We start from the raw sequence: 27,186 nt of genomic DNA, 5'->3' as shown, positions 1-27,186 counted from the left end.
CTAAACCAGAGACATACAACTGCAGAGAAAGGTCCCGCCCTTGGGGGTAAAATTCGATGGAGACCCCCAGAAACTGGGATGTTTCCTGATGCAAGTCCTCACCTACATGCAAGAATACAGGCGGAATTTCCCGACCCAAGGGCCCCGTGTGTGAGTCATCACCCTGGCCCCTCCACAACATCAACGTGATGTCAATGCCCCAGAACTGAGGAACCTCGATTGATTCATGACAGTCCTATACCACTGCTTCAAAGACCCCCTCACCAATAGAAAAACCCACAACTGCATCAGAGTCGTAAAGCAAGGCCGTCGCCTGGTAGCTGAGTACACCAAGGAATGTTGTGACCTGGCCGGCTGAGTCGATTGGCCAGAAGATATCCTAGTCTGTTGGTTCAAAGATGGACTCAATGATGACCTGTACGCTGCCTGCCTGGCCCGTGGGGCCCCAAACCTCTTGCATGAATGTTACCTGATGGCAGAGGAGGCAGAGATAGACATGACCCGTAAAAAGTACCACAGTGGCAAACTTTGGAGAAGATCCCCACCCCAGGGAAAGCGAGAATTTTTCAAACCCCAAACCACCATGACCCCAAGACCATCTGGTTGCTTTAAGTGTGGAAAGGAAGGACACCACACAGCAGAATGCCATTTGAAAACCCCTACCAGAAAGCCAGACTACCCATCAGGGGGAAAACCTGGAACATCCAACCCCTGAGGAAAGGAAACTGGTCTGAGAAGCTGAGAAGCTGTGAGCTTCTGGTGCCCACCCCCCCAACCCAGAGGAAGAATACCCAGTGCTCCGAGGAGACCGGAGCCAGTCCCAAAGCAATCCAGAAGATGACCCGCTGGTAAGCGACCTAATTGAACCAATCACTCTACCTCTAAGACTCTTTATCCCCAGCCGAGGGAAGGGGGAGGAAGTTGCTGCTGGAATTTGGGATGCACCTGTTGCCTAATCAACCCCTCCCTAGCAGAGAAATTGGGAATCCAACTGAAAAAATTGGAAAATCCCATCGCTTTTTGCCAACTAGATATAGCGGGGGAGCCAGACAGGTTTGCTAAAGAACCATTGAAAATAAGACTAGGGAACCATAGTTCACATTCATTGTAGCCCCAGGAATGGAAAGGCCACTAGTCCTACGTATCATGTGGCATTCCTAAGTTGCATCAACAGAGGGATACAATCAAGATCAAGTGAAGTACTAATACTACTCTATAAAGCCTTAGTAAGACCACATCTAGAGTACTGCATCCAGTTTTGGTCACCACACTATAAAAAGATGTTGAGACTCTAGAAAAAGTACAGAGAAGAGCAACCAGGATGATTAGGGGATTGGAGACTAAAACATATGAAGAACAGTTACAGGAACTGGGCATGGCTAAGTCTAGTGAAGAGAGGGACCAGGGAAACATGATAACAATGTTCTAATATATGAGGGGCTGCCACAGAGAGAAGGGGGTCACACTATTTTCAAAGCACCCGAAGGCCAGACAAGCAATAATGGATGGGAACTGAACAAGGAGAGATTTGACCTGGAAAGGACAAATTTTCTGAGAGTGAGAACAATCAACCAATGGATCAGCTTGCCTTTGGAAGTTGTGGGAGCTTCATTTGAGACTTTCAAAAAGAGATTGGATTGCCATTTGTCAGAAATGGTAGGGTCTCTTGCTTGGACGGGGGGGTTGGACTAGATGAACTACAAGGTCCCTTCCAACTCTATTAATCTGTTAAATCTGTTAAATAAGATATTTGAGGAGATATTTGATATATGAAGAGAAGGACTAGAGGTGATAAGACAGCAGGTTTCCAGTATTTGACAAGCTCTCACAAAGGGTTGAACTATTCTGCAAAACTTCTTAGGGCAGGAGAAGACGTATAATGGGTAGAAGATCATTAAAAAGAAAACCAAGCTTGAAATAAGGAGAAATTTCCTGAGAGAACAATTAATCAATGGAATTGCTTTTCTTTAGAAATTGTGGGTATTCCATCACTGGGGATTTTCAAGAAGATATTAGACAACAATTTGTCTGGGATGGTATAAAGTATCTTACTCAAGATGGGGATTGGACTAGAAATCCTCCATAGTCTCTTCCAATCCTCTTATTCTATATCCTAGTTCACAGAAGTTGGAGGGAACCATGACACCAGAAATCCTTTTGAGTAGATAGATACAAATCAAGTAGAAATAAATAAAAGGAAATATGAAAATGAAAAAAAAACCCTCCCTGCATTTCAGAGAGAATTATTTGGTCGTGTACAATAAGACCCCCAACCCCAGAATCTGCCTAAATTTATAAAGTAATTTATGTCTGTATAGTTTTGACCAAGTTTGTATTACTAGGAATCACATAAATGCATATGTAAAAGAGCAAGCACATTAAGCACACATATAACATCTCTTGAGAATGCAGTTAACTAGAGACCAGATTTCACTCTGTCATTTGGCAGTCTGGAACCAATAATCCGCATCTCCCACCCCAATGCCTGTTTCATTTGACAGTGAAAATTTCCCTTCCATTTCGAATAGCATGCCAGAGGATAAACTGGGTAGAAAAAATGGTAAATTTAAGTTATTTGACCTAATTCCAACCAAATATCATGCTTGCAGATAGATGTAGGTCAGAGATGAGCATGCATGGTTGCATAAATAACTGAAACAACGGAATGGCAAAAGTCTTTCCATCTAAGTAGGCCTTCTGGTTTGAAACAATGACTATTTTTCTCTGCCTTCAGTAATTTCATCAGCCTTCAGTAATTTATCAGGGAATTTTCTTATTACAGCACTTTAAAGGTTTTGGAATATTTTCGTATGCATAAAGACCTGCTAGTGAGCTGGTATGCCTTCATGAATAATACTAATAAAATCATTGTCCTTTACAGGATTACATCAAAATGTCTGTCTTGGGCGTGGCCAACCAGGTGCTTTCATAAGCAGAGCAAATCAGAGGCCATCATCCCATGCTCCTGAGGCATATTACTTATGGATTTTCTAATGATCACCTTTAAAGTTGTAGGCCTTGTCCTCTTTCAAAGCCAAATCACTGATCATCCCCATCACACGTTAGTGAATTTCATATTAAAAATTTATACCAACAAGCAACAAAGGTGTCACAAGTCTGGCCAAATCAATCAACTTACAATTAGATTGCATGCCTGAAAGCAGAGTGTTTCAGAGAACATAATGTCACTGCATATTGAAAATACCTTATGCCATTTCAAAGTTAGTAACAAATGTCCCCCATTATCCCATTGTAAGTGCACTCCTTGGAGAGCTGGGAGAAAACAGTAGATCTTTCTAATTGAGACTGTGAATCTCTGCCCAGAAAAAACCACTTTCCATTTCATATACCTGGGGAAAGTGATGGTGGTTTATTGATTGTCCTTGCATATTTTTCTTGTTATCAGATTTCGGTATTCTAAAATTTGTGAAGGAAAAAGATTTTCATCAAGTGGACTAAATCAATCATAATGATTTAATGAATATCTTTCTGATCCTAATATTCCTTTACTTGAACTGATTGAACGAGGGAAGACGGAATAATTATACTGACACATCTCATGTTAGATGCAAACTTTGATGTTATTTGTTTACTCTGATACCCTTTATGTACCAGAAAATATACAAAGTTTTAATGAAATTCAGTAGCAAATAAGTTTTATGTGAAATAACACATTTTTAAACAACATACTCTAATATAAACTAATACATGACTGAAAAATGCTCTTATTCAAAACAAAATATTGAAACACTAATGTGATTTTTGAAAACTGTATGTAACAATATTCAAAATCATGAGGAATTTCTAATGATTTTGGTGATATTACCTTATTGTTTCCTGGAGAAAACATGTATGTGATAGCATTCCTTTCCAACGTAAGTTATCAACATTAAACCTGTATTATCTAAATATAATACAATGTAGAATATGTTTATCATTTAAAATTTCAATGATGGTCTATATTTTTTTACATTAGGGACTTTAGGAAGAAAGGGAAGATTATGTAAATCAACACAAAAAAAAATCAAATTTATTTTATTTTAAAGACTATTTTAAAGACCTAAGAAAAATTCTGAAAGTGGTTGGAATGAATGTGGATCCACCCCAACTTAGGTAAGTAACCCCAATAACTTTGACATTTGAGAGTAGACCTTTTTTTGGCAAGAAAACCAAAGCTTCCACTTTATGCAAGGAGAACCAATAAAATAAAACATATATTGTTCTTTTGCAAGTTTCCACAAAATACAACTAAAAACATGAAATATTCTGTTTCTGCTGTGGCCAAGTTTGTGTGGAATTTCTTCACAATACTCTCATCGTAATTTTAAGATGACCTAAAATTCTAGACTTTTAAGAAGTTTTTACACAAAAGCATGGGAAAAATAAAAACAAAACAATTAAACAAATGCAGCAAATTAAAAAAAAATCTTTTTCCTACTCTCCACATCTCTATAATGTATGCACACAAAATATGGCACATAACAATTAATTTCAAATGGGGAAAGGAGTAATCTTTATTTAGCCAAATTCAAGGGAGGGGAGAATGAAATTGGGCACAACTAGAAAGGAATAAGAAACTGTAAAAAAAAAATTACATTCTCTTGAGAGGCCCATATTAGGAATGTGAATGATGCCCACATAAGCTTGTAAAAATGCCATTTCCAGCAAGTACTAATCAACCCCTTCAATGTCAAAACAAGCTTGCTCTGTTAGTTCAGCTTCTGTTCTGCGCCAGGGGTAGTGGGAAGGCCAGAGCTCAGCAGGCATGCTTGGGTAGGATTGTCACATGTTGTTGTTCCCCACCTCCTATGCTGTCCAATGATTCCAGCCTGCTCAGGCGCTCCTGGCTTTTTCCAAGGACCCTTTCTAGTTGTCCATGAAGTGCCTGGATCTTCTCCAGTTCTACTTGAAGGATCTGTTCTTGTCTAGAGTTGGTGAGGCAAAGCACAAAAGAAATGAGATTAGGACAAGGTGTACCAACTTGTTCTGAACACAATATGGATCCTACAATTTGTAACAATGTCACTATTGTACTGACATGAAGATTGGAAAATTATAGGCATACAAACAGACTTCCCACCCCAATCCTTTTCAGCACTGTCAATCAATAATCTTTTTTAAATATGCAATGAGTAATAGGAAAATATATGCCAATCTTTTTTTGCAACTAGAAAATAGGAATCAATTATCTTCCTCACCTGCCAGGGTGAGCATGAAACTTCACCAAATTGCAATACAGTTGCTTTTCTACTTTCAGAGTTTCATTCAGCTGCTTCTTCTCTGCTACTAAGCCCTCCAACATCACCAGTAGCTGCAACATAAACAGTCCACTTCAATTGGCAATAAATGTAGATTTTATTGCTTACATTTATGTTTTCTACAAGTCCCCTATTGGCTTTTGGTGACTGCCTGAACTAGTTCCTGCAGTTTTCTTGTCAGGTTTTTGAAAATGGTTTACTGTGGCTTTCCTCCTGGGAATGAGAGAGGGACTGGCCCAGAGTCATCCAGCTGACTTTGTGCTTAAGATAGGAATAATTCATAATCTCTAGCCTGATGTATACCAAAGTAGCTCTCAATGTATCTCAGCAATACCATAAAAATAATAACACAATATACAGAATCCCATTTCCTTTGAACAAAGGCAGGACAGAAGCTTAAGTCATGCTGGCTTGAATTCCTCATATGACACCTACCTGCTGCCTCTTGTCTCTTATGGCTTCCTGTCCCTGTGCTTCCATTTTTGCTACCTTTTCCTGAAGCATCAAAACTTCTTGAGTAAGTCGTTCAATTGCTGGTATTTCTTCAGGGTCAATCAATTGCATCTGCAAGTCCTGAAAAAGAACAAGAATATGTCCTGGAGAATTAAGAAAGAAACTCGGTACAGTATTAGTATTGCATCTTGACAGAGGAAAACAACATTGCTCAAAACTTTAATGATATTATTAATTTTCAAAGAAAAAGCTTTCAAATTAAAAGTCTAGCACAGGTCTGGGATTAAAGACAAAACAAACAGGTCTGGTTTATACACTGCTCAAAAAAATAAAGGGAATACAAAAATAAGACATCCTAGATCTGAATGAATGAAATATTCTTATTAAATACTTTGTTCATTACATAGTTGAATGTGCTGACAACAAAATCACACAAAAATTATCAATGGAAATCAAATTTAGCAACCCATGGAGGTCTGAATTTGGAGTTACATTCAAAATTAAAGTGGAAAAAAACACTACAGGCTGACCCAACTTTGATGTAATGTCCTAAAAACAAGTCAAAATGAGGCTCAGTAGTGTGTGTGGCCTCCACGTGCCTGTATGACCTCCCTACAACACCTGGGCATGCTCCTGATGAGGTGGCGGATGGTCTCCTGAGGGACCTCCTCCCACACCTGGACTAAAGCATCCCCCCAACTCTTGGACAGTCTGTGGTGCAACATGGCGTTGCTGGATGGAGCGAGACATGATGTCCCAGATGTGCTTAATTGGGTTCAGGTCTGGGGAACGGGAGGGCCAGTCCATAGCATCAATGCCTTTGTCTTGCAGGAACTGCTGACACACTCCAGCCACATGAGGTCTAGCATTGTCTTGCATTAGGAGGAACCCAGGGCCAACCGCACCACCTCACAAGCGGTCTGAGGATCTCATCTTGATACTGAATGGCAGTCAGGCTACCTCTGGCGAGCACATGGAGGGCTGTGCGGCCCCCTAAAGAAATGCCACCCCACACCATTACTGACCCACTGCCAAACCGGTCATGCTGGAGGATGTTGCAGGAAGCAGAACGTTCTCCACGGCGTCTCCAGACCCTGTCTCATCTGTCACATGTGCTCAGTGTGAACCTGCTTTCAACTGTGAAGAGCACAGGGTGCCAGTGGCGAATTTGCCAGTCCTGGTGTTCTCTGGCAAATGCCAAACGTCCTGCACAGTGTTGGCCTGTAAGCACAACCCCCACCTGTGGACGTCGGGCCCTCATACCACCCTCATGGAGTTTGTTTCTGACCGTTTCAGCAGCCACATGAACATTTGTGGCCCACTGGAGGTCATTTTGCAGGGCTCTGGCAGTGCTCCTCCTGTCCCTCCTTGCACAAAGGCGGAGGTAGCAGTCCTGATGCTGGGTTGTTGCCCTCCTACAGCCTCCTCCACGTCTCCTGATGTACTGGCCTGTCTCCTGGTAGTGCCTCCATACTCTGGACACTACGCTGACAGACACAGCAAACCTTCTTGCCACAGCTCACATTGATGTGCCATCCTGGATGAGCTGCACTACCTGAGCCACTTGTATGGGTTGTAGACTCCGTCTCATGCTACCCCTAGAGTGAAAACACCGCCAGCATTCAAAAGTGACCAAACCATCAGCCAGAAAGCCTAGGAACTGAGAAGTGGTCTGTGGTCACCACCTGCAGAACCACTCCTTTATTGGGGATGTCTTGCTAACTGCCTATGCTTTCCAGCTGTTGTGTATTCCATTTGCGCAACAGCATGTGAAATTGATTGTCAATCAGTGTTGCAACCTAAGTGGACAATTTGATTTCACAGAAATGTGATTGACTTGGAGTTACATTGTGTTGTTTTAAGTATTCCTTTTATTTTTTTGAGCGGTGTATTAAAATCATACTGTTTATAACTATATATTAATATTAAAATGTAAATTTTCTACTTTCTGGAACAAAGACGGAGAAACAGGAAATCAATGCAATTTGCTCACTACTACAAACACTGTAAAATCTGCAGGAAGACAAAACTGAAAATATTTTTGTACGCAATCTAACCTTAATTAGTTCTTCTTTGATCTGGGTACTTCTAGTAAGAGATTCAATATCAGAGGATTGAACTTGAAGCTCCTCCTCTTGGGAAGCTACCACAGACTGAAGAGTAGAGAGTTTCAACTATGGGGTTGAGATGGGAGAAAACAAATGAAGATAATGTACTCAGTAATCCCCAAATCCTTTGATAGACCAACATTTGGCACAATGTGTCAGAGTATATTCATGAACTGGAATAGAGCATGGTAACAAGGTCAGCCAATGAATAGGCATAGCAACTAAACCAATGAGAATTGTTTGGAAACTGAAACTAGAAGTAGCCTAGAAAACTGAAACTAGAAGTAGTCTAGGCGTGGCTCTATATTAAGCTCTGCAGCTATGTTGAGCTCTGAGGCTGTCTGTTGAAAATGAAACTGCTTCTCTCCTCTGTTTGCCTGCTGAACTAAAGTGAAACTGATGTCTGTTTCTGTGTGCTACTGAAGTTACTTACAACATGTTTCTGTCTGAGTTTGCTCCATGTTGGAGAAATCTACAACTGGTTTGTAAAATCCACTTATTATGTTTATAAAGATGTTAAATGAAGCATCAGCCATCTGTGTTTATTTTTCTGGCACTGAATTATCACTGCAAAACTCTGAACACAATCATCTTTCCTATAATGGGATTTTGGATCCTATGGTCTTAAGAGTTCAGAGCTATCTTCCTTTGATTGGAAGAACAGGTGTTAGGCATTATACACTATTTTAACCAAGCTAAAAATTGAGCTGCAGATTCCACTGTTCTATGGGTCTCATAAAAGGAGGAACTGGCTTGGAGAAAGTGCTCCATAAAAAACAAAACCATTTATGTCTCTGGAATATTAAAGCCAACGTATGGAATAAAGCCACTTCCTAGAAATGTGGAACCGAATAAAGTTGAAAGTTGATCTAGTTTCAAATGTATGGCCACTGCTATACTCCCAAAGTCATTCACACTCAAGAGTAAGAAGCAGCCCCCTCCACCCACGCAAAGTCACACATTTCCCAGGTTTCTGTGGTGTTTTGTTCTGGGGGGATGGCTGCCTCATGCCCCACTGTGGAACCTTCCCAGGTGTTTTGTGCTTCCTGGGCAAGAGGCCTTTTTATTGTGCTGCTGGGCCAGACTGGGGTAGCTACAGCTTCTTTCTCTGGCCTTCCTGGGCTTAAGCTGCAGCACCCATACTGCACTAGATCTCTCAGAAACTCCTTCACCTCCTAAGGCACCTATGTATTATTTTAACAGCTGCATCAGGGAGAGCAGGATGTGAGTGCCATTAAGTGATACCATTTCTCTTAACAGCCATCACCACTTGTGACTATAAGGGGCAATTGTAATTACAGTCATATCTTGAGGATTACCTGTACTACTAGTAAATTGTTTTTATGTGTTAAACGTGATCTGTAGATATCTCAGGGTTCCTCAAACTTACCGTGCTTTCTCTTTCTTTTTGTGTCAACAATTCAAGATCCTCTTTTGCTTTAGTAAGCTCCCTCTCAAGTCTAGCAGTTGTTTGCAAATCATCTGAAGAGAAAGTAAAGCAATTTTAGACAAACATTATATAACAGATAGATAAGACTGTTCAGAAATTGTTTATGGACCAACCTTTATCCCTCCTGGATTTACTATCATCTCTATTAGAAATCATGGCTGGGATATTCATGGTAGAATCCTCTTGCCTTGGTACCTTAGAATAAAAATGTGCATACTTGTTTTATTAAAGATAAATGGTTGGCAGCAGCTGTAACTGTGGGCTGGCCAAATTTTGATCATTTGACTGCAGGGTGCTGCTAACATCAAGAACCAGTTGTAAGCCATTTTTTTCCAGCCTAATCGTAACTTTGATCAATCATTGAACTGACAATCAGGACTACCTGTAAAGTTGGTTTTGTGTACTTTATTTTTGATAAGCTCATGCCATTTCCAAAGAATTAATGTACTGTTTCCACTGTCCATAACCCAACCACTTATTAGCCTATTCTAGAAAGGCTTCCTTTATTGATTGAAGGTGACAGACCTACATAGCATTTCCCCTTTTTCAAAGATGGACCTATTACTACTCAAATCATCTATTCTACATACATTCTGAAGGGCAACAATGTTGACTAGTACCCAAAATTTTTACTTAGACACAGATCTCTATTTTTAATTACCATTTGTTTAGCCCTTGCCATTCTTTCCTTTCAATTCAAGCTTCACCTCTGTATAACAAAACTACTGCTATTGACTCTTGCCATCTGTGGCTTGCCTGATATTCATCTGTTTAACTGTGCTATCTCATAAACCCAAATACTCTTACATCAATAGAGCCCTCTTGTTGTACAAACTGAACAATAGACAACTCCATTTTCTGATGAAGAATTTGACTAATCAGTTGCTGATTCAGGATTTGCAGCTCAGAATTCTTCTCTGTAAGTACCTGTGCAATCTTCTTGGAATATATCTAATTATACAACAAGGCCAGGAAAGAGAAAGGCAAGCATTAATAATGGGTCACACAATAAAAATGTTCAATAATATTTACATATATACCTATACTTATTGACCGGACAAATACAATTTGTTCGCAATTTCACAGAAAAATATTAAAATATTTTTGAGTATCACTAATTTAAAAGAAATCAAAATTATTAGGAAAATAAAAGTCAGCAATCAAGAACAAAAATTTAAAAGCTTACAAAAAATGAAAGAGAAGCTGCAAAATGCCTAAAAATATTTATTTTAATATCAGTGTATGTTTTGATTACAATAATAGAAAAGGCCTTGAACCGATGCCTCATAATCAAATCAGCAACATAAAAGAATTTAGTTAGAATGGATACCATAGTCACAGTACCTTTCTTGAGAGGTGATGAAAATACACTATCCATCTTCTTCATTCAGGTAGACAAAAAGAAGAAAAGCAGTATTGCATAGCCCTTGTTTTTCCAAGATTTTTTTAAAAATAATCTTCATTTCACAAAAAAGCATTTTTATAAAAAGTAAATAAAATAACATCAAATTCCCATTTAGCGAGAATAGATTTTGTTAGAATGACAGACAAACTATGGACCCATGAACATTCCATCAAAAGACTACTTGGGAAACCTCTGCTGAATACTCCAGGAATAGAATAATGGTGAAACAAGATTCTTGGTTTTATTATGATTTCATTGTATCAGGCTCCTCAACCAATGAATAAGTTTTCTTAAGATCCAAACAAGAGTGGCCATCTTGTTTAAAGATGGCTGGATGGCCATCAATAGAGGAAGATAAATGGCAGGAAGCTAAACTAGATCATGTGGAAGATTCCTTTCCCCCTTTCCTTCTGTGATTCTATAATCAAGACTGATTTTCTCATTCACAGTATCCCACTTACATAACTTTGTTGTTCTCTAGTGTTCCATGCTTGAAGTAACTCCTCAAGCTCAGCTACTGGGTCTACAACTTGCTGGCTCTTCTCCCATAGGAATTCTTTTATGATCTGATCTTTTTGCTGAAGGTGGAGGTGGAGGGCTTCTATGGTGTCCCTCTGTCCAGGCTCCAAATTGCAGAGCAGTGTTGCTGAAAGGGTCTGAGACAAGAGAAAGATAAGCCTGGAGGAGATCAGCCTTCTATCCCCTACAGCTTTGTTGCTGCCCTAACTGGAAAACATTAATAACAATGCTCCATCGGCATACTCAAAAAAGATAGCAAAATGCCTAAACTATATCTGCACCACTACAAAAACTACTTAATAAAATGGGGTAGTATGTCTTACGCACCCCAGCCACTGTGGTCTAAATCTCAAGATAACCATTGTTCTCTAAGTCATTGTTCATTCCTTTCTCTTCAGCTTCTTTCTTAACAAGCTGAACCACAAGTCTTACCTCTACTTCTTTGTTTCTGTCATGAAGCTTCTGGATAATCCTTTCTTGTTCAGATTGCCATTTCTGAGATTTTGCTTCTATATTCTTGATCAGCCATTGCAAATTCTGGTTGGCTGCTAACATCTTCTCCAGTTCCAGGTCCTTGGCTTTTAGCAAGCTCTCTAAACACTATTAAGGTAAACATGAATAACAAATAGCTCAAGATAAGACAAATCAAATCTGTTTCTGAATTTCCTGAAGTTCAAAATAGTATTAATTCCACCCCTTTTTTATAGTTTTAAAGCTAATCATATTAGGACAAAGGATAAATTTATCCATGAAGCAAACATGCTGTACCCACCCAAGCTGAAATTCTATTTCTTACAACAGAAGAGAATTTAATGCCCCAGTTATTTTGGACTGCGACTTGTGCTATCCCCAACCATTGGCTATATTGGCTGGCATTCATGGCAGTTCAGCCCAAAATAACTAGGAACACTTCCCTAACTTACAAAGTTTTATTCAATCTTAAATAATTTATACATATAGTAAAAAAGGAATTTTATGTAGTATTGAAATCTTACAAAACGTCACAGTCAGGATGGGCATGCCAAGACAGATAAACTATTGGCCTGCCGACTTACCTATATACTGTACATAGGTAAGATATACCTATATACTATATATCAGTTCTATATACTGTAGAACTGATCTAAAAATTGAGTATTAGGTGTGAACTTCTTTGATTCACCTCAAGAGACTGTTGTCAAAAATAACTGCATTTTACTTTCAATCTCATTAATTATTAGAAAGCTATGGCCTATAAAGTAACCAGAACAACTACCCTTATGGTGGCAATTTACCTGGATGGTAGCTTTGTTGCCAGAAATAACTTGATGTAGACCTTTCAGATCACAATCTTGTTCTTTTATGGACAAATAAAGCTGGTTCAGTTCCTGTTCTCTGTCTTCAAGTGCAGAGAACTTCTCCCCTATGGCTTGCTGCAAGAGAATCCCCCACACACACCCAGAAAGAATTGCATGAATAATGAGAGGCAAAAAGTTAAAGACTCAGACTGAGATCTTGCTGCAAAAGTCATGGCATTCTTAAATAAGCTTTACTTTCTCTGGGGTTTCCATATGTGGCTCAAGGAAAATACGTATTCAGCTCAAGGGGACACTGACAGGAGAAGGTTGCAAATACATATTTTCTTGGGATCAAGCAGCTACTAGTACCATTCAAGCTGAAGCTTCTTTAAGGCAGCATTGGCAGGTACAGTAAACATGTTCATACCCCAACAGTACTTTTTCCATTTTGAATCCGACTTACATATCTCTAAATTAGAGAAACACACTTAAAAAAATTAAGTTGACATCTTATTCCTATATCCCACATACAAAAAAAAGTAGTACACTGCCTCAAAGTCTATCCCAAACATTAAAAAAAAAACCATCAAAAGATTTTCCTAGAAGCTTCTGCAAGTACCTCCAGGGCAGCATCTTTGTCTTTAATTAGTTGTTGCAATTTCTGTACTATTTTATCAGGAGTTGTAGAATTTTTGTCCAAATTCTGATGATACTCTAAAAGATCCTTAGATTCCTAGGATAACAGAATGCATATCAGAATCATCAATATGTATACATTTGTATACATTTTCTTCTATTAGAAAGCATCAGGGGTTTCTTTTTGGTTACACAACAGATTAGATAAATGGCAGAAATTGTGAGATACAAATTATAAATTAACAATATCAACTGCATGTAAAGAAAATCTTTAGAAAATGTTTTATAGAAGGCACTTTTCACCCACAAGTTTGTCAAAGATGTTTAAGGAGATATCCACTAAATGTTGGAAATGTAATCAGATACGTGGTTCCTATGTTTCATATGTGGTAGGCATGCCCAAAAGCAAAAAATTAAAATTAAAAAAATGGTCAAAAATACACATATGGTTGTCAAAAATGATAAAAGCAACATATAGATTTAAAACCAGAAATATTTCTGTTGGGCATTTTATTGAATAAGTATAACAAGGGGAATACATATTTGATTCTACATATATTAACTGCAGCTAGAATTGTATTTGCACAACAATGGAAAAGAGATCTCTACAGATGAAAATGTGATTAAAAATACTAGAATGTGCAGAAATGAATAGACTAACACAAATAAGGAAAAGGAAGAAACTGAATACTCTTTGACATGGGACTTATTTTATCAATGGTTAGCTAATACAAACACAAGTTAGAAACATGTCAATAAAAGAAAAGGACTAATGATTATAAGGGAGGTTTGTTATGATAATTATTGTTATTATTATAGAACTAAAACCAATGTAATGAATACTGTTGTAAACATTTTGATTATTATTTCCTAAAATTATTTGTACCCAGACAACACACTGTTTAACTGAAAATGGAATTTTATATGTTATAAAATAAAATAAAATTGTGTGTGTGTGTATCTACTGATATCAGGGGTATCTACTGTTTTTCGTATAGTCTTTTCAGGACCTAATATATTTTCCATAAAATAAAAGTAAAGTAAAACAAACAGCGACTATTTTTACTGTTAACAGTTTCAATTTGTAAGTGACTGAAATGTTTTGCTAGTTTTACATATTTCTGTGGATAATTAGGAAATCTCCATTTTAAAAAGATACATACACATTTCTTAATGAAACAAATAATTTTATATGTTTGGCTATACTTGTCAAAATACAATGGAAAATTCAGTTCTTCCCATTTCCCCATTTTTAGAGTACTTCAAACTTCCATTTCAGGTTAACAACCCTAACAGAGTAATTAGATATTAGCACATTACTCCTATCTCTAATTATAATTTGTAAATAAGATAAAAAGCACTGCTCCTAATGTACGTTATTAAGGAATGCCTTCAAAATGTGAATTTTTTATTCTCTTGAAAGAAGTACCATTCTCTAAGGTAAGCTTACTTGATCACTATAATTTTGATAACTACAAGTTTTTTTTAAAGTCCGATCAAACAATGTTTACTAGATACTTATCAGTGCATATACTTGATCTCTTCAAAAATTCTTAAAACTGTATGAGAAAGAGTACAAACTTTATACAAGCCGAATGATTGTTTTAATAAAGTAAACAATAAAATATATTGTCTTGATAATGCTTTTCATCATGTTACTTGCCAATCTGTGGCTGAACTGAAGCTAAATTCTCTTTTATGATAAATATTGCTGTTTATCATATTCCAGTACCTGATACAGAGGCCAAACTATTGTGTGTGTGTGTGTGTGTGTGTGTGTATATACATACATACATACATACATACACATATACATATGTGTGTGTGTGTGTGTGTGTGTGTGTGTGTAAATACCCGAACAAAGCTGAATACCATACATGTATTTTCCCACATCATTATAGTTGTGCTTTTAAAGTTGTAGCAACGTTTCGGCAGAATCTTATCTGCCATCATTTGTTAGGAAGCTATTTTTCTAAATAGCAGCCATCCTTAGAAACCCCAAAGATAAAATTGACCTGGAAAACCAAGGCATATATGAAGTCCCCTGTGCATCATGCCCGGCCACATACATTGGACAGACCAATAGAAGAATAAGTACCCGACTGGATGAACACAAAAATGCAGTAAAAAAGCTGGAACACACTTCCTCACTAGTCCAACACCTGAAAGCCACAGGTCATAGCATCAACTTCAATGGCACCAAAACCCTAGCCACTATAGAAAACCCCACCATAGAATTATCAGAGAAGCCATAGAGATTGAAAAAAGACCTGAAAGCATGAATAGAAGAGACGATTCCACCAGACTGTCAATTATTTGGAAGCCTGCACTCACAAACAAACAAAATCTCCACACCACAAGCCAGGCAAACACCTGGGCACAAACAGATCCCCCCTGATACCTCCAGCTCAAACACACCCCAACCAGGCACCTGGATGAAACCTAGCTTCCTAACAAATGATAGCCATCCATTTACTCGGAGCCAAGCTGCACTAAAAGCCTCCAATACAGGAACACAATGTTGCCAGCCAACCAAGACAAAAAAAGCCACAAAACAGAGAGAAGATATTAGAAATACCAATCAAGCAGAACACAGCAAACTCCAAAACCAATAAACACAGACCAAGACTCCCAACCAATCAAGATGAAGAAAAAACCATTCTGGCACAGCAGGAGGCTGGCCCCAAATTTAAAACTGAAACAACTGTAAAAGTCTGACTCACAGACAAACACAATACAGAAGCTTGATGATGGCAGATGAGATTCTGCCGAAACGTTGCTACAACTTTAAAAGCACAACTATAATGACATGGAAAATACCCGAACAAAGCTGAATACCGTATGTATGTATGTATGTATGTATGTATGTATGTATGTATGTATATATTTGTTTTTGTAGATTTTCATGGGTACAGGTATGTAGGTCTAGGTGTATTCAGGTCTTTTCCCATGTAAGATTAAGAGTATCTTGGTGACGTTTTGGTGAGGTCCCACTCGCCATCCTCAGGCTGGTGCTTTCTGCTTCGTGCCAGTGTAAGCACTGTGCGATCGGAGCTGCCATCTTTCTATAAATACTGGTGGGGGGGCTGGTGTGCTGGGCTGGTTGGCTGCGCTGCTGCCTCTTGATTGGTTGATGGAGTTGATGTTGGTATAATGGGCTGTGTGAGTTTTGTTGTGGAGATATCCTGGATCTTGTGCTGTAATCTCCTGGGTCGTTTGTTTTGTAGTGATCTTTTTTCCATTAGCCTCCTGTGTTTTAACAGCTTGGGTAATGGGTTGTGTGATGGCCTTGCAAGTTCTTTTGTTGTGGTATCCTGGGTCCTGCGTTGTAATCTCCTGGGTCGTTTGTTTTTTTATCTATTTTCCATTAGCTTCCTGTGTTGTGACGGCTAGGGTAATGGGTTGTGTGATGACCTTGTGAATTTTATTGCTGTGGTATCCTTGGTCTTGTGCTGTGATTTCCTGGGTCATTTGCTGTGTTTCAACTTCTTGAGTTCTTGTGGTGTAATTTCCTGAGTTTTCTGATGTGATATCCTGAGAGGGTGGCTGTGATGTGGCATTCTGGGTTTTGGTCTGGCTTCAAGTTTGGGGTCTGGGTCGTTGCACCCCCAGACCCCAAAACCAAACAAGCTGACACACATCAAGAACACAGACCCAGACCCCAAACTCGAAGCCAGACCAAAACCTGGAAAGTTCTTCTCTTATAGCAAAAAAATAAAATAAAATAGCAGCTTTAAAAGTGATTTAGGGAAGATATTCTTCAGGAGAATAGCAAATCCACAAAATACGCTCTAGGGCATTTATTGATTATAGTTTTTAATTATTAAAGCTTTTTGGCCTCTTTTCTTCTGCCACTCTAAGCTCCTAGAATGGCTTTAAAAGCCCATCCCTGTCTTTTTCTTACCTGTAGAAGCCATTCTTTGCAGGCTAAACTGTATGTCAAATCCTTAATTTTCTGGTCTTGTCTGTGCATCCTCAAAGATGTTCCCTTTTCTAAAGTACAACATTGCATGCTCTTGTTCTGTAGATTTGTTTTTAAGTGCTGAAGAGTAGCAAAGAATTCCTGAAAGAAACAAATCCTGCTAGCTTTGAAGCGAATTAGGAAAAGAAAGCCCTTCATGTGTCAAATAACAGAAAAATTGAGTTTGGTTAGGGGATGATATATTTAATTAGAACCCAAGATAAGACAGAAATATTTAAATCAAAATAAGGGAGAAACAGGAAATCATACTATTTGCCTGTTTCTTATTCTAGTCATAAGAGGAATTAATTCCCGAGAAAGGGAATTCAAAAAACTTGTACACATCATACACAGTGGCCTTTTTTCAGGATAAATTAAAACCATCCTTTAGAGTCAGAAATGCCCCTAACCCATTGGATAATATTAGTTTCAACCAATAATTTAAACATGGCTAAGTTATAACTGAATAAATGACCTGAGCAAGAAAACAGTGAAACACAGTTTGATGTGATAATGTTTTCATAAATGTAGACTGCCTTGCCATCTCCTGAAGATGAAATTTCTCACTGGTTTAAGGTAGTGACTAGAAATAAAAGTTAAACAAACAATGGTAAGAGAACACCTATCTGATCTTGATGAATACAAATCACTGAGACCTGATGAATTACATCCCAGAGTTCTAAAGAAGCTGGCAGATGTTATCTCAGAACCATTGTACCACATCTTTCAAAAATCCTGGAGCACCAGTAGTTCTCTGGAAAAGAGCTGACGTGGTTCCCATCTTCAAAAAAGGAGGAAAAAAAACAGACCCAGGAAACTACAGACTAATCAACCTGGCATCAATACCTGAGAAGATACTGGAAAATATAATAATAATGATAAAAAAAACCAGGTCTGCCAACATCTAGAAACAAGTAAAGTAATAACTAGAAGTCAACACGGGTTTTTAAAAACAAATCATGCCAAAACCAATCTTATTTCATTCTTCAACATAGTGACTACATTAGTAGACCGGTGAAATACTGTAGACATACTGTAATAGACTTCAGCAAGACATTCAACAAAGTAGACCACAACCAACTTCTTGGTAAGCTAGAAAAAAAGTAGAATAGATAGCATCACCATCAGATGGATGGTGAGACAGGTAGCATCACCATCAGATGAGTTTGTAACTTGCTGACAAACTGTACTCAATGAGTAGTCCTTAATGGTACTTCGGTAATGGAGGGAAGTAACCAGTGGGGTACCGCAAGGTTCCGTCTTAGGCCCAGTACTCTTCAACATCTTTATAAATGACTTAGATGAGGGAGCAAAAGGGGAACTTACCAAATTTGTGGATGATACTAAGCTGGTAGGAATAGCTAACACCCTACAAGTGGCATGCAAAGCCATCTCTCTGGGCACATGGAGCCATCGCCCGTTGCTCTTCCAGGTTCTGGTGTGTCGGCCAGCTGGTCTTTCATGTGCTGGGAAGATGATCTTTTGATTTCCAGCATGCGCATGCATGGCAGCCATCTAGTCTTTCAGTGTCTGGCACGCATGCAAATGCAAAGACAGGCTGGCCGAAGGGCATGCATGAGCTGGAACCTAGAACAACAGGAGATGGCATGCGTGCCCAAAGACATGGAGAGGGGATCCCAGCGGTCGCTTTCTAAGGGAATAGAGCTGTTGGCCTGGAGGGGCGGGCCAGGGCGTCCATCCCTCCCTGCCCAAGCAGGCTTCTTGCACAGCCCCAGCCCTCCAACCTATGGCACTGATGAGCATCCACGGCCCGAAGTATCTGGTTGGCTCGGGCACTACAGAAGAGCAGCAGCGGTGGCAGCAGCAGGGCAAGGGGCAGGAGTGACTGGCCAATCCTCCTGGGGCAGCTTGCCTCCCTGACAATGGCTCCTCTTCCTCTAGCATCCCAGCCGGAAGGGGCAGCACAAGAACCACCACCGCCCCTTGCCCCCGGCTGGCTGCAGAGCACGTAGCTCTGGGTGCCACTGCTCCAAGGTGCGCTGTCGGTGCCTCATGGGTTAATTAGCGCACATCCCTTCACCCACCCCCAAGCTCCTTATGCTTCCTCCTGCACCCTGGACTGAGCTGAAATGGGCAAAGGAGGCTGGGTTGATCTGAGCCACCTGACAACCCTGGGAAACCAAGCTACCCCTTGCCACCCACCTCACGCACTACTGGTGGAAAGGCGGGCCATTCGGCACTGGGGAAAGAACCGAGCCGCGCTGAGCCAGCCAGCTGAACCAGGGGCCCACCAGCCGCCACTACCGCTGAGCCAGGAACTACATGGTATGAGGGATGCCTGAACTGTGCTTTGCAAAGTGGGGTTCATCTGCAGTCTGGAGTACCTGGCTGGCTCCTGTCACTGCTGGGGGGAGGGGGCGGTGATGGTTCTCACACTGCCCCAGAAGGGCTGGAGGAGAGTGCAGCTCCTCACACATGGAGACCAGGTGGATGGGGTGCGCGCTGGAAACTGGGTGCTCTTCTGGTTTCCGGCACATGGGCTTGCGCACACTTTCATTTTGGTACGCAGTGCCAAAAAGGTTTGCCAACACTGCCCTAGATGATAGGCTCAAGATCTAGATGGATCTTGACAGACTTGAACACTGGGTCCTATCTAACAAAATGAAATTCAATGTAGAGAAAACTAAAGTCTTACATTTAAGCAAGAAAAACCAAAAGTACAAATATAGACTGGCTGCAAACCAAACTTAATAGCACTAACAGTGAGAGAGATCTTGGAGTCTTAGTGGACAACCAATTAAATATGAGCCAACAGTGTGCGGTGGCAGCCAAAAAAGCCAATGAAATCCTAAGTTGCATTAATACAATCAAGATTAAGTGAGGTACTATTACCACTCTACAAAGCATTAGACCACACCTAGAGTACTGCCTGTTGTTTTGGTCACCACACTATAAAAAAGATGTTGAAACTCTAAAAAGAGTGCAAAGAAGAGCAACCAAGAGGAGGCTAAAACATATGATGAACAGTTGCAGGAATTGGGCATGGCTAGTCTAGTGAACTGATCAAGGAGAGATTCAACCTGGAAATAAGGAGAAATTTTCTCACAGTGAGAGCAATCAACCAGTGGAACAGTTTGCCTTTGGAAGTTGTGTGAGCTTCATTACTGGAAGCTTTCAAAAACAGACTAGACTGCCATCTGTCAAAAATGGTGTAGAGTCTGCTTGGGTGAGGGATTGGACTAGATCAGGGGTCACCAGCCTTTTGGAGCTCAGGGACCACCAAACTCATAATTTTAAATCCCGGGGACCACTAATATGAATTTTGAATGACAGTGGCTTGCTGACTTTGGTGGGAGAGAGAGAGAGAGAGAGATCTGATCTAATTTCTCTCTCTCTCTCTGTCTCTGTCTCTCTCGCACACACACAAACACACAGAGGCAGGGGTGGGATTCAAATTTCTTAACAACCGGTTCTGTGGGTGTGGCCTAATTTGGTGGTCATGTGACTGGGTGGGCATGGCTTATAAATATTGATGTAAATATTGATTTTTTTATTTAAAAAATCAACTTTTACCCCAAATCAGGCAAAGCAGGCAGGCAGATTGAGTTGCTCACAGATTCATTCGGAGATCTATCTATCTGCCATCGACTACTTGAGTCTGTCACATAAAATTTGCTGGCAAGCAAACTCATAAAATTTGCTAGTAAGCAAACTCACAAAATTAACTCACAACACACCATGTATATAAATATTGAATTTTTTATTAAAAAAGAACAACTTTTACCCAAAATCAGGCAAAGCAGGCAGGCAGATTGGTTTGCTCACAGAATCATTCAGAGATTTATCTATCTGCCATTGGCTACCTGAGTCTGTCACATAAAATTTGCTTGCAGTGAGTCTGCACTGAATAATAGAAGCTTCAGTCTTAAGGAAGATCTAAAGACTATCTATAAAGCAAGAAATCCAATGATTTCCTGCTTTCTAGCTAATCTAAATCTCCCGACACAGCAGAACAGCTGATGGTCAGGAAAAAGCAAATTTGCCAGGTAAGGAGTGAATGGGCGGGGAGGGTTCCCGCGGGCCATGTGGGTGGCTGTGCAGCCTGGATTAATTGCTTTGGGGGGGGGTGCTCTGGGGGTGACATTTCTCTGTGGACCACCAAAATTTTCTCATGGCCCATTGTTCCCTTCAACCTCTGTTAACCTAATCTAATCTAATCTAATCTATCAACAAGATAACTGGACTGATTTACTGCCTTTTGCTGAAATGGCGTATAATAATTATGTGCATAGTAGCATGGGATTTACTCTTTTTAGCATGGCCACAAGACAGAAGTTCATCCAATGCCTGAATTACCCCTCAATGACCCTCCCACCCCCCGTTTCTTTGTTAAAGGAGTGGGTATCCCAACTGTGAAATATATGGCTGGTGGTGAGGAAAGCCCTGGCAGAAGCACAAGATCTAAGCTTCCACCACTCCCTGAGCCATTAATGATAGAAGGGGAACAGCATTTTGAAATCCGAGATTCTGGATTCCCATAAGCATAGGGGAAACTTTCAATATTTAGCGGCCTAGAAGGATTTCCCACAATCCCAGAATGGGTGGGTGGACCACTGTCATATTAGGGCTCCTAAAGCTTTTAAAGCACTTCCACAATCAATACTGACAAACCTAATGAATTCTCCTGCTTTATCCTTCTTCTTTCCCTGTTTATTGCTAAAGTTAATTGGTCAAAAATCATACCTTATTATGTCTCCAAGCTGCTTCTTTTTGTAGCTGTTCTTCTTGCAATGCTGTCTCTAGAAAGTGGTTGGTCCTTTTAGCTTCAGCCAACTGCCGATCCTTTTGCTGCGTGGCATATTTCAATTGCTGCATTTCCAACTGAGTGAAGAAAAGAGCATTCTGTACATCAAGAAATGCTATCTTTTGTTTCTGTTGTAATGAAGAACAGCCCTCTAAGTTCTAAAAAGATTCAAAAATAGGAAACAGAACAGAGGCAGTTTAGGCAATCACTGGTCATTAAAATGCAGACATGATCATAAGTTTTATGCATTTTGAGTTATATCATAGGACATCAGAGATGATTGTATTCATTGACTTATGATGATAATTGGGATTGGAACATCTGTTGCTAAGTAATGCAATCATTAAGTTGCAAAGCATTGTGATCATTAAGTGAGTCATACATTATTTTTACTTTTGCTGCTGTAGTCATTAAGCAAATTACTCCCACTGACTGCTTATCAGAAGTCCCCAAGTGAATGTGGGATGCTGCAACTATCATACATTTATGCTGGTTGCCAAGCACACAAATTTTGCTCACATAATCAGAGGGATGCTTCAATAAACATGTGTTAAGGATTCCTGAAGAATTAATCAAGGGAGAGTCGTACCTTGTGACAAAGAAGAGAAAATTGTTGAATGTCTTACATGTAAGCAGAAGATGTGGCTTTATGCCCAGACATAAATAACTACTGGTGACCTTGAAGCTGAGAATTTATCAGCTGAATAAGACACAGCTGGTAAATAGAGAGAATAAGGCATTTCACTGTTTATTATTTGGTAGGATTTATTGTTTGGACTAGTTAAAGCCAATGGGCTATTGTGGATTACAAACATCAATTGACTTGGATTTATTGATTGGAGAAGACAAGCAGGTTATACATGTCTCAGAGTTTGGATTACAAACATCAGTTGAACTGCAAACTCTGATTGAGAGAGGTGGATTAAAATCCTTACTTTCCTTTGGTAGATTCAAATACTGGATTATTGGAACGTTAGATTATAAAGCCTATAGACAAAGGAAAGAGTATAAACTGTATATTTAAAAGCTGTAAGATTTAAACTGTTATTTAAAAGTTCGGCAATTTAAACCGCTTTTTGATAATTTGAATAATTTTGGCAATATTGGACAACATCAACATATTACTAGTTATTAGCTGAAGAACTGAACATCTGCTTGGGGGAAATAAAAATGAGTGCCTCAAATCTCACTAAAATTGATAAAAAGCCCTCCTCTTCAGCAGCTTCCTCTGGGGCTCCTAGTCCTATACACCAAAGATAGTTAGATTTAATGTTTCAGCAAGAAAAATCTAACAATTTTCAAAATGAAATGCAGACAACATTACAGATGATTCTGGAAGCAATTGCCTCACAAAAAGAAGATATAAGAAAGAATCATGATGAGATAAAAAGTGAGATAAAAAGTAATCAATACAAGATGTAAGGAAAAAAATAGACAAGATAAATGAACAGGTCCTTAACATAAATTCCCAGCTACAAAATTTTCAACAAAGGGTTCCAAAGAATGAACAAAGAATTCAGAAAATGGAATATAAAACAGAAGAAATGGAAAAAAAGATGGAAGAAATAAAAGAAGAAAACCAAATGTCAGCCTTCCAAGGAAACTCTCAAGACAATTCAGAACTCCAAGACAAAGTCCATCAAAGCAGAATCTATTAGAAAAGTCATCCTGGCACATCTGGAGAAAACCCGAATCTGAAGGATCCCACGTTTCCCCCCATCCACACTAAACTCACACCCTGCCCTGTTCAATGACATGCACATCATGATTCTCTGCATTCTCTGCTGCCACCAAACTCGGTCTCTCCCCTCCAGGTGCCAGCACCTCATCCATGATCTCATGTGAAAATATGTTGTTATGGCTATACTCCCTTCACTACGTTCCCTTTCCCACAGCTCTCCCATCCCCTGCTGTGGCAGCCCTGTTTAGTCTGTCTCAAGATGGATCCACGGCTGACAGGCTACCTCCCCTCAAGCGATGAGAATGTCCTGAAATGAGACGAGTAACAGGAGGTTAGGGGTTAACAATCTAACCACCACTCTCCCTCCCCCCCGGGGGGGCGGGGGGGGGCTTTGGCTTATCAGGGAATTTCTCATGAAACTCATCCACCAACCTATTCACATTCCAGTTTTTCACCCAAGGGTCTTCAGACAAAGGGTACCCCTTCCAATGTATTAGATACTGTAAACGATCCCTATGCAATCTAAAATCCAATATTTTCTTCACTTCATAATGGGTTTCCCCTTGCACCACAATTGGCTCAGGAGCAGGTTGATCCCTTGGTTTTATTTGGGAGCTAGTGGCTAGCTCTAACAAGCTGCTATGAAACACAGGATGTATTTTCCTAATAAGCAGGGAAGGCTTAGCTGCACCGTTACTGTATTTATTACTTTCACAATAGGGAACGGCCCTAAGAATTTTGGACCTAGCTTTTTGGTGGGTAACCTTAACCTTATTTAGTGGGCAGGTAAACCCAGTCTCCCACTTTAAAAGGGGACTGAAGTGATCTGTGCCTGACATTTGTATCTCTCGAAGGTGAGGGTGTGTTTGGTATTCTCAAACCCCTGCTTTAGTGAGTCCATCCATTCGGTAAGGGTCATTGAGGATGGAGGCTCTCTAGGCAACTCAGGCATATGCACAAAATCCATCCCGATTTGGAAAGGAATCAGTCCCGTGCATGGGACTGTGTTGATGTATGCCACTTTCGTGAACAGTAGCAGATCCACCCAATTGTCTTGATAGTTGATGCCACATCTCTGGTACTGCTCTACCATAGCATTTGTTCGTTCTGTAGCCTTGTTTGTGCTCAGATGAAAAGCAGAGCTCAATCCTTGAGAGGATCCTATGGATTGTATGAACTCCCTCCAGAACTTTGCTATAAATTGGACTGCCCGGTTGGAAATGACCCAGCGAGGCACTCCATGCAGTCTCTAAATTTGCTTGATGAACATTCTTGCCAGTTTTTTAGCTGAGGATAATCCTGGGCAAGCAGTGAAATGATCTTGCTTAGAGAATAGATCTACTACTGTCCAAATGATGGAGTTTTCCTCACTCTCTGGAAGCTCAACTATGAAGTCCATAGCTATCATTTCCTATGGTCATTTAGGTTCGGCTACTGGTTGTAGTAGATCAAGCAGTTTTCCTGGCCTCATTTTCTAGGCCAGGGGTGGGCAAACTTTTTGGCTCGGGGGCCACATTGACTTTTAAAATTTGACAGACGGGCCGGGTCTGCACAAGATTTTTTGGGAATTGCCCCCCCCTTCCCCTCCCTCTTCTCCTCCTTCCCCTCCCCTCGGAGGCCCCCTGAGTCAGGAGTTGCTATCACCGGTGCAGCTCCACGTGGCTCCAGTCCCGCGTTGCCTTGGGAAGGGAAAGGCAAAAAGGAAGAGCTGCAGTGGCACTTTGCAACGGCAGCAGTGGCACCAGAGGCTCAGGCTCAGCGGCTCCTGGTTTTGCCTTTCCCTTCCCAAGGCAACGCAGGACTGGAGCCGCGCGGAGCTGCGCCTGCGGTAGCAACTCCTGACAGCCCCAGCCGGACACCTGAGTGGAGCCCGGGCAGAGGGAAAGCAGTGGATGTTCCCTGGGCGGCGACCTTGGCCCCACCACCAGGGAAGTGGCTGCCCAGCTCCGTGTTGTGTGTGCGATTTTATGGCGCGCGGCGCGGGGTCTCTTTTGGCCAGCCCCAATTTTTTTTCAGAGGCGGGCCATATTAAAATGACCAACGGGCCGGATGTGGCCCGCCGGCCATAGTTTGCCCACCCCTGTTCTAGGCTGTACAGGTGGAACAGCTTTTTACATAGTCTTCCACATCTGTTTTCATTTTTGGCCACCAAAATTACTTCCTTGCTAAGTGGAGGGTTTTTAAAACTCCAAAGTGACTAGCCAGCTGAGAGTCATGACTGTGCTGCAGTATCTGTAGCCTTAGGCTGATTGGGACATACAGTTTAGACCCTTTCCATGCTAATCCATCTTGTAGGGTTAGCGTGTTTGCGTTGTCCTTAAACCATGGATCCGCAGGGAGTGTGAACTTAAGTGCTGTGGTAATCGCATCCCCCTTTTGGTCATCTTGACTCAGCGCTTGGCTCCTGGTGGTGACTTGAGCAGCTGGTTGTGAAGGAAGTATGACAGCATGTATTATTTCCTCCCCTCATCTGTTTAACTGGGATTTCCTTGATAAAGTGTCAGCTAACCTGTTTTTCTCTCCTGGGATATGTTTCAGTTCAAAGTTGAACTGCTTAAAGTATTACGCCTACTGGATTTCTTTAGGGGATAGCCTCCTAGGATCTTTAGTGTCTTGAGGTTCTTGTGGTCACTCCAGATTTCAAAGGGGACATTGCTACCTTCCAAGAAGTGTGTCCAAGAGACGAGGGCCCATCTGACAGTGAAGGCCTCCTTCTCCCATATGGCCCATCGATGCTCTGTGTCTTTGAGTTTTTTTGACACCTAGGCACAGGGCTGCAGTTGGCCCAAAGAGTTTTCTTGTAGGAGCACCGCAGCTACCGCGACATTGCTGGCATCTGCTTGCACCACAAAGGGTCAATCAAGGTCAGAAGGATTGGCTCCTTGGAGAACAGTCCTTTTAGTTCCTCAAACGCTCATTGGCAGTAAAGGTCCAGGTCAAAGGCTGGCTGGGCTTGGGTTTAGGATCTGTTCCTCTAGTCTTCAATAGTTCCGTAAGTGGCAGATCTATGACAGTAGGAATTAAGTGGCAGAAATGAACTGACGGTAAAAATTAGCAAACCCTAGGAAGCTCTGAAGCTGTTTTCGGGTGCAAGGGATTGCCAGTCTAGTACCGCTTTAACTTTTCCTGCTTCCATTTCAATCCCCTCATTGGACATCTGGTAGCCCAGGTAGTCTAGGGAAGTCTTGTGGAACTCGCACTTTGACAGTTTAGCATAAAGTTTAGCATCAATAAGTTTTTTCAAGACCTGTCATCATCCTAGTCTGATTTGTTCCTCCATTGTCTCATTAAAGATGAGAATGTCGTCCTTATAAACCAAAACTCCTTTGTGGAGGTGCTCATGTAGCACCTCATTAATGAATTGTATGAATACTGCAGGGGCTCCCTGTAGCCCAAATGGCATGACCTTAAACTGGAAGCTGCCTAGCAGGCAATTGAAAGCTGTTTTCTTATTAATCAGGGAAAAAATATTATATACAAGGATATTATAAATGAAAAAGGGGAATTGAAACCTAGACAAGAACTCAAAGAACAAGAGGTAGAATTTCAGTGTTGGGCGTATTTACAAACCCAATCACACTATTGGAAAGATATGAAAGAATGAGGAATCAACAGAGAACCAATGGCACTAGATGCAATTTTACTGGGGATGAACGACAAGCTGATAAGGAAA

General features: G+C 40.6%; 1 protein-coding gene across 23 annotated transcripts in view; it reads right to left on the bottom strand.

The window, feature by feature from the left end:
• Positions 1-27,186, bottom strand: part of PDE4DIP (phosphodiesterase 4D interacting protein) — a 353,766-nt gene that overhangs the window by 179,612 nt on the left and 146,968 nt on the right. For 13 of the 23 annotated variants that reach the window (XM_087932026.1, XM_087932027.1, XM_087932030.1 and 10 more), the window contains 13 exons: positions 21,772-21,990; positions 17,011-17,169; positions 13,090-13,203; positions 12,468-12,605; positions 11,626-11,793; positions 11,136-11,330; positions 10,077-10,220; positions 9,383-9,464; positions 9,210-9,301; positions 7,769-7,885; positions 5,694-5,831; positions 5,199-5,311; positions 4,804-4,925 (listed from right to left, as the gene is read on the bottom strand). In XM_087932026.1, the coding sequence (XP_087788152.1) occupies positions 4,804-4,925; positions 5,199-5,311; positions 5,694-5,831; positions 7,769-7,885; positions 9,210-9,301; positions 9,383-9,464; positions 10,077-10,220; positions 11,136-11,330; positions 11,626-11,793; positions 12,468-12,605; positions 13,090-13,203; positions 17,011-17,169; positions 21,772-21,990 (1,801 nt within the window). The remainder of the gene's footprint in view (positions 1-4,803; positions 4,926-5,198; positions 5,312-5,693; positions 5,832-7,768; positions 7,886-9,209; positions 9,302-9,382; positions 9,465-10,076; positions 10,221-11,135; positions 11,331-11,625; positions 11,794-12,467; positions 12,606-13,089; positions 13,204-17,010; positions 17,170-21,771; positions 21,991-27,186) is intronic. The other 10 variants (XM_087932032.1, XM_087932034.1, XM_087932021.1 and 7 more) reach the window with 4 other exon arrangements.

This window comes from Pseudonaja textilis, chromosome 3 (genome assembly GCF_049901715.1).
Source record: "Pseudonaja textilis isolate UNSWEBS1 chromosome 3, rPseTex1.2, whole genome shotgun sequence".
In the NCBI taxonomy this organism is placed as follows: domain Eukaryota; kingdom Metazoa; phylum Chordata; class Lepidosauria; order Squamata; family Elapidae; genus Pseudonaja; species Pseudonaja textilis.
The sequence above is the reverse complement of the archived record's forward strand: the minus strand, read 5'-3'. Positions and strand labels throughout refer to the sequence as shown.